This window comes from Chinchilla lanigera, unplaced genomic scaffold (genome assembly GCF_000276665.1).
Source record: "Chinchilla lanigera isolate Chin_1 unplaced genomic scaffold, ChiLan1.0 scaffold00182, whole genome shotgun sequence".
Classification (NCBI taxonomy): Eukaryota; Metazoa; Chordata; class Mammalia; order Rodentia; family Chinchillidae; genus Chinchilla; species Chinchilla lanigera.
In genome coordinates this window covers 654,921-661,513 of record NW_004955583.1, presented here as the reverse complement: position 1 = coordinate 661,513, position 6,593 = coordinate 654,921, and the positions used below count along the sequence as shown (strand labels likewise).

Genomic DNA, 6,593 nt, shown 5'->3' with positions numbered 1-6,593 from the left:
TGAGGCAGTGCAGGCCTCCGGTGCTGGCAGAAGGGGTCAGACTTCAGCAGACTGGGTGGCAGGGGAGGATTTTGAGCAGAGAGGGGAGTGTCTGTCGGGTGGAGCGCTGGCCCGGCACTGGGAAGAAAAGCCATGCCCTGCTGGTCGGCCGGGCTGCGTGTCCTGACGAGCGGAGGGAGCCCTCCCTGCACAGGCCTGGCTGTCGAGCAGGGAGGCCATGGCCCGCTCGGAACCGGCAGCAGGATGGGGAGGGGAAGGACGCCGCTCTCCTTGGGGTGTCAGGAAGGCTTCTCCAGTCAGGAGTGGGGCAGCAGGCGCGGAGGAGCCGGGCTGCCCTCTGGACAAGAGGAGCAGCAACGCCAGCTCTGAGCCCGGCAGTGAGAGTGGGCTGGGCAGGGAGGTGAGGCTGGCAGGCCTCTGGGCGGGGCTGCAGCTTGGGGGCCCAGATGACTTCCAGAGAGCTGTGCGGAGTCCTGCGGAGGGAGGTGTCAGCTTTAAGCTCTTGAGGGACCACACGGGATGCCTTGCGCGAGGGCTAGGAGCAGAAGTAGGGACACTGGTCGGGGCTGTGACGGAAGCGGCGGTGGGGAAGCGGGGTAGGAGCCCAGACACCCCATCTCCCTTCTCCAGGCCCCGCAGCCTGCGGCACCCGTGGTCTCGCTCCCCTCCCGCCAGGTCCCGTCTCCTGACCTCAGATTCCCTCCCTCGGCTCCTGCTTTCCCGGGTCAGGGGAGGGTGTCCGGGTGACCCCCAGGCCTCTCCCGCAGGTGGTTGTGGCAACAAACATTGCTGAGACCTCGCTCACCATCGAGGGCATCATTTATGTGCTGGACCCAGGGTTCTGCAAGCAGAAGAGCTACAACCCGCGCACGGGCATGGAGTCGCTCACGGTCACGCCCTGCAGCAAGGTGAGCCCGGCGTCCCCGGCGGCCGGCAGGAAGCCCCGGAGCCTCGCACAGACACTGCCTTTTCCCTTGTCTCCTCCCTGACCAGGCCTCTGCCAACCAGCGGGCGGGCCGGGCGGGCCGGGTGGCGGCCGGGAAGTGCTTCCGCCTGTACACGGCCTGGGCCTATCAGCACGAGCTGGAGGAGACCACGGTGCCCGAGATCCAGAGGACCAGCCTGGGCAACGTTGTGCTGCTGCTCAAGAGCCTAGGTGAGCGGGACCTTGGCTCCAGGCCGGCCGCGCGCCGGCCCTCGCACGGGGCTCACCTGTCTCTCCCCTCCCTCCAGGGATCCATGACCTCATGCACTTCGATTTCCTGGACCCCCCGCCGTACGAGACCCTGCTGCTGGCTCTGGAGCAGCTGTACGCCCTGGGAGCCCTCAACCACCTCGGGGAGCTCACCACGGTGCGGGCCTGGGCCCCCGGGGGGCGGGGGCGGGGGCTGGGAGAGCTGGCCTCACCGGCCTCTCTCCTCTCCTCAGTCTGGGCGGAAGATGGCGGAGCTGCCGGTGGACCCCATGCTGTCTAAGATGATCTTGGCCTCAGAGAAGTAAGCCCCAACTCCACCTGGGTCCCGCACCTGAGCTAGGCGGGCTCCATGGTGTTCTGTGACGTTACTAACATGTTCCCGCTGGCGTGAACCACTTGTGTTGGTCTTTTTATTTCTTTATTTCTTTTTAATTTTTTTGTTTTCTTTTGTTTTTTTTCCGGTACCAGGAATTGAACTCATGACCTCACGCTTGCCAGGCAGGTGCTGTGCCGCAGAGCTAAATCCCCAGCCCCTGGTCTTTTTACTAATAAATAACAAGTCACCCGCTGAGACAGTCATGCGTGTCCCACTGGTGGTCAAGCTGCCCCGCAGTGAGACCTGTGAATTACGACCCCATCCTGAACATGTTAAACAAGATGTGGTCCACACCTGTGATGTCGGCACTTTGGGAGGCTGAGGCCGGAGGGTCGAGGGTTTAAACCCAATGTGGCAACTTAGTGACGTAGCAAACCTGCCTCCAAGTAAAAACAGGACAGAGGAGGCTGGAGATGCCATGCAGTGCAGAGGCCCCGGTTCCATCCCAGTTCCGCAGAAACAAGTTGTCAGAGAACAGTTGCGAGCGACGGTGGCCAAGTAGCTGAATCCCAGCCACTTGGCAGGCTGACACAGGAAGGTCGCAAGTTCAAGGCCAGCCTGGGCAACTGAGTGAGACCCTGTCTCCCAAGAAAGAGAGTGGCTGGGGATGTAGCTCCAGGGGAAGGGGCTGGGGCTCAAACGGCGTCACTGCAAGAGAAGACAAGCTGTCCGTGCCCCTTTCTGAGGCGCTGCAGCACACTGTCCTGGCCAGGCCGTGGGTGGTGGTGGACTGTCCAGATGGAGGACTGTCCCTGTGAAGGGTGCTGTGCGTGGCTGCTTTGGGAACTGGGCCTCCGTGGGGTTGCAGGGGACAGTGTGGTGGCTGCAGGGCTGCCTCTGCCATTTCTGTGCCAAGGTTCGCTCAGCTCTCCCCAGGCACGAGGTGTGTGTCCCCCGGCGCAGCCCCTCGAAGTCCCTGGCGCCTCTGCCCGGCCTGCTGTGGCCCGCTGGCCCTTGGGCTGCTGCTGCCACCAGCAGAACCTGCGCTGGCTGGCTGCACCACCTGCCCACAGCATGCGCCTCACTAGGACCCTGCCCCTGGGGCTCTCTGCGCCTGCATTTCTTGCTCTGAGCTCATCTTTGCCTTTCGCCAGGTACAGCTGCTCAGAGGAGATCCTGACGGTGGCTGCCATGCTTTCTGTCAACAACTCCATCTTCTACCGGCCCAAGGACAAGGTTGTCCACGCCGACAATGCCCGTGTGAACTTCTTCCTCCCCGGCGGAGACCACCTGGTTCTGCTGAACGTGTACACGCAGGTGGGCCTGGGGGCTGGGCGGGTGGGGACGTGGCCGGAGACGGCGGGGCTGTCCGGGGCTGCCCGGTGCTCAGCACTCGCTCCTCCCACAGTGGGCGGAGAGCGGCTACTCCTCCCAGTGGTGCTACGAGAACTTCGTGCAGTTCCGCTCCATGCGTCGAGCCCGGGACGTCCGGGAACAGCTGGAGGGGCTCCTGGAGCGCGTGGAGGTGGGGCTCAGCTCCTGCCAGGGGGACTACGTGCGCGTGCGCAAGGTAAGCCCTGCTCGCCGCGGGGCTCGAGGCGTCTCCCTGGCGCTGGTCTCCTGGCGGGCACCGCCCTCTCCCGGCCTGGCCGCCCTCGCCCTCCGACGGCGTTTCTCCTGCTCTTTCCTCCCGGGCCCTGGAGCTTGTTCTCAGCGGTTCCTCAGGCGCCGCTTGCTTTCTGGCTCTCCAGCAGCCTGAAGCGAAAAGCAGAGAGTCCAACCCTTTCCCACTGACCTCTCCCTAGGCCATCACCGCCGGCTACTTCTACCACACGGCACGGCTGACGCGCAGCGGGTACCGCACGGTCAAGCAGCAGCAGACGGTGTTCATTCACCCCAACTCCTCCCTCTTTGAGCAGCAGCCGCGGTGGCTGCTCTACCATGAACTCGTCCTGACCACGAAGGAGTTCATGCGACAGGTAGGGGACAGTGGCCCGCCGGGGTGGGTGGAGTCTGCTGGCCGGCCTGATACAGAAACTGCAGTCCCTATCTTAGTGTCGGGCCTGTCCAAAAGGTGCCTGCGGATGGCTCGCCTCGGAGTGTAGCAGGACTCAAACTGCCCTCACTCACGGGGACGTGGTCACCTCGTCTCCTGTATTAAGGCACTGGACTTGTAAGCATCTCTGGTGTCCTTGTGCCTGGCTGACTGCTTCCTTGTCTTGAATGCACAGGCGCACCTGCCTGCAGGGCCCGAGACCGAGCCGCCACCCCAGCCCTGTAGTCGGGGTAAAGAGCCTTTGACCACACACCCAAGGTCCTGCCTCGGCAAAGAAGGGAACCTTACTCATCCCTCTCTTGTAGGTGCTGGAGATCGAGAGCACCTGGCTTCTGGAAGTGGCTCCCCACTATTACAAGGCCAAGGAGCTAGAAGATCCCCACGCTAAGAAAATGCCCAAAAAGATAGGCAAGACGCGAGAAGAGCTGGGATAGAGAAGGGGCATGAATGGGACCCAACAGCAGCTCGTTTTCTTTCTGTACCTTACTTTAATATCTATTTAATAAAATTATTTTTGAAATAGTTTGTGGACCTTTTGGGCTCCAGAGAAAGCACGTGAAGTTCTGTCCACAGCACTTAAACTTTATTATGTACAAGTTAAATAACAGCAGCGTTACACAGCGTGGGGGGTCTCGGCTCCCTGCTCGTCTTGTGCGTGCGCAGCGGAATCTGCAGGGCACCCTGCCCGGCTTCTGGCTCAGGCCTTGGAGCACACATGTAAGCTGGGTTCTCGCTCCGACAGCCCCAGCCCTACCAGGGCTCCCACCAGCAGCTTCTTCACAGGCGAGGCCGGCGAGTGCGATGGCATCAGCTGTGGGGAGAGGGTAGCGCTGGCCAGGGCTGGGCACACACTTGTGCTGCCCCTTCACCTCACCCCTTCCCGGCCCGGGACTCACCTTGTCCAGGCGGTGTCGACAGATGAGGCCTTTGGAATTCAGGTAGAAGGTGGAATAGGCATCGTACGTCCTGGGGAAGACAGCAAAAGGCTTACCCAAAGCTTAAGCACCTGTTTCAAGAGGGAGTTCCTGAACTTTACTACGCTTTAGTCAGGTGGGGACTAACGAAGAATCCCTGCTCATGTTATACCCTGAGCAACTAAAGCAGAGTATCTGACACCTGCATTTTTTTAAACATCTGCAGGGGATTTCACTTTGTAGCATTTGGGGGCTGGAGGTTTTAATGCTTACATACCATATCAGAATCAAGACCTAGTAATATCTTGGGAGTCTAGCAGCCAGATGTGCACCAGGCACTTAACCTCAAGTAGTTCAGGAGGCAGCACCTTTGATTTGTTCACTGTCTCAAGCATCTACCATGTACCAGGTAACAGTGCGTGAAGAAAGTTAAGTTCAGAGCTTCCTATGCTCCAAATCCACACTGTTAATTCAAGTACAGTACTGTGGGGTTTTGCGGTATATAGGTATTTATATAGCACTTAAGATTTTAATTACTTTTGCCTAAAAAATAGAAAGTTAAAAATTCTAACATTAAAAGAATATTAACTTGAAATAAAACACTATGTATTTCATCAGTGGATGAATACCATACTGTACATAATGGAAATGCAGTAGGCCACTATCATTTGCACAAGTTTGCCAATGTGAGATTGTAAACGGCACGCTATTGGCTGATGGAATGGAAGGCAACCAATCCACAGCACTGTGTTCTGTATGCTGAGTGCTGATTGGCTCACTGACAGTAGCATCTGTCTGCTCTCCTGCACTGTGCCCATATGTTCAGCACCTCTCCTTGTACACTGAGTACTCATATAGAATTTTACATGTTGTTAAAATTAAGTAGGTTTAAGAGTGTAGAAGGTGTTTATGAGCATATAAAGTGTTTATAAGAGTGTGGGAAAGGTTAATAAGAGTGTGAAACGTTTATATATCAATAATAAAATAAATACAACACTGCTACTTGAACATATTTCCCGTGATAGGTGAGGGACCACTGCAGACTAAAACAGGATCCCTATCCTCAAGTCAGTCTTAAAGGGCAGGCTGAGGGAAGCAAGTGTGGTGCCGGCCCTCTCACTAGGTTTTGTTTCGTTCTTTTTGAGACAACATCTTGCTGTGTAGCCCAGAACCCTTTCCCACTTCTTACCGGTAAAGCTCCACTTTGTCACGTTTGTAGAAACGCAGGAAGAGCAGGTGGGTGGGGAGCCCTACGAGCCGCCAGCGCGCCTGCAGGGTCCAGTTCTCCGGGTGGCGGGTCAGCTGGAGGACCTCCAGCCGGAGTTGTGCGAAGTAGTTCCAGACCAGGAAGCGGCAGAGAGTCAGTGACAGAATGTACCACGACCGGCCCCTGGGAAGAAGGGATGGGAGAAGTCTCACAACGACAGTCGGAACACCGAACTGGCTTCTGGGTGAGGACCGGGGAGCGGGTGTATGAAGCAGCCTGGGGAAGAGGGCGGAGTGCGTAGCACCGAGCGCGCCCAAGGCCCAGTTCTCACTTGGTACGGATGTTCAGGATCTCATTGATGAATTCCACGTCCGATGAATACAGACTGTAGTCGTGGGAGTGAAGAAAGAGATTGGGAAGCTGGAGAGAAGAAGATGGCATCAACTCGGCGGCAAAGGAGAGATGACCCTTCTTCTCTTCTGCTTTGAGGGCCTCCTTCCCCCAGGGAAGGGCCACTCCACCCCACCTTCGGCTTCCCTTAACTGAACAAGGAGCAGCTTTTTCCTCAGGGAAATGTGCACAGCGCAGTTCTACGCCGGCCTCGCGGTTCGAGGAAGACCACAGCTGACCACGCCATTACCAGGGACCCCCACAGCCGCCGCCCCGCAGCCCCTCACCTCTCGTCTCAGCCTCTCGTGCATGACGGCCAGGTGCTCCTCCATGCTCGGGTCTCCCGACGGCGCGGCGGGGCAGGCGCGGGCAGCCCCGTGGGCTTGGAAGGGTGCCAGGGCCCCGGGACAGGGGCCGGGGGGCCCCTCCAGCAGGCTCCTGAGTCCGTCCAGGCAGCCGCTGTGCAGCTCGGGCCCCGGCCCCTCTTCCCCCGGTCCCGGCGGGTCACCCAGCCA

At 58.7% G+C, this 6,593-nt stretch overlaps 2 protein-coding genes across 2 annotated transcripts in view; one reads left to right on the top strand and one right to left on the bottom strand.

Moving 5' to 3' along the window:
* Dhx16 (DEAH (Asp-Glu-Ala-His) box polypeptide 16) overlaps window positions 1-4,089 on the top strand; it is a gene marked incomplete at its 5' end in the record, with an annotated part of 10,966 nt that extends 6,877 nt beyond the window's left edge. Inside the window, 8 exon segments of the mRNA XM_013509799.1 lie at window positions 768-908; window positions 994-1,156; window positions 1,234-1,352; window positions 1,429-1,496; window positions 2,666-2,828; window positions 2,920-3,081; window positions 3,317-3,490; window positions 3,873-4,089. Coding sequence (XP_013365253.1) covers window positions 768-908; window positions 994-1,156; window positions 1,234-1,352; window positions 1,429-1,496; window positions 2,666-2,828; window positions 2,920-3,081; window positions 3,317-3,490; window positions 3,873-4,001 — 1,119 coding nt within the window.
* A 39-nt stretch (window positions 4,090-4,128) lies between these two features.
* Window positions 4,129-6,593, bottom strand: part of LOC102017723 (chromosome unknown open reading frame, human C6orf136) — a gene marked incomplete in the record, with an annotated part of 3,392 nt that continues 927 nt past the window's right edge. Inside the window, 5 exon segments of the mRNA XM_013509801.1 lie at window positions 4,129-4,378; window positions 4,464-4,533; window positions 5,671-5,871; window positions 6,020-6,108; window positions 6,366-6,593. Of these exon segments, the coding sequence (XP_013365255.1) occupies window positions 4,265-4,378; window positions 4,464-4,533; window positions 5,671-5,871; window positions 6,020-6,108; window positions 6,366-6,593 (702 nt within the window).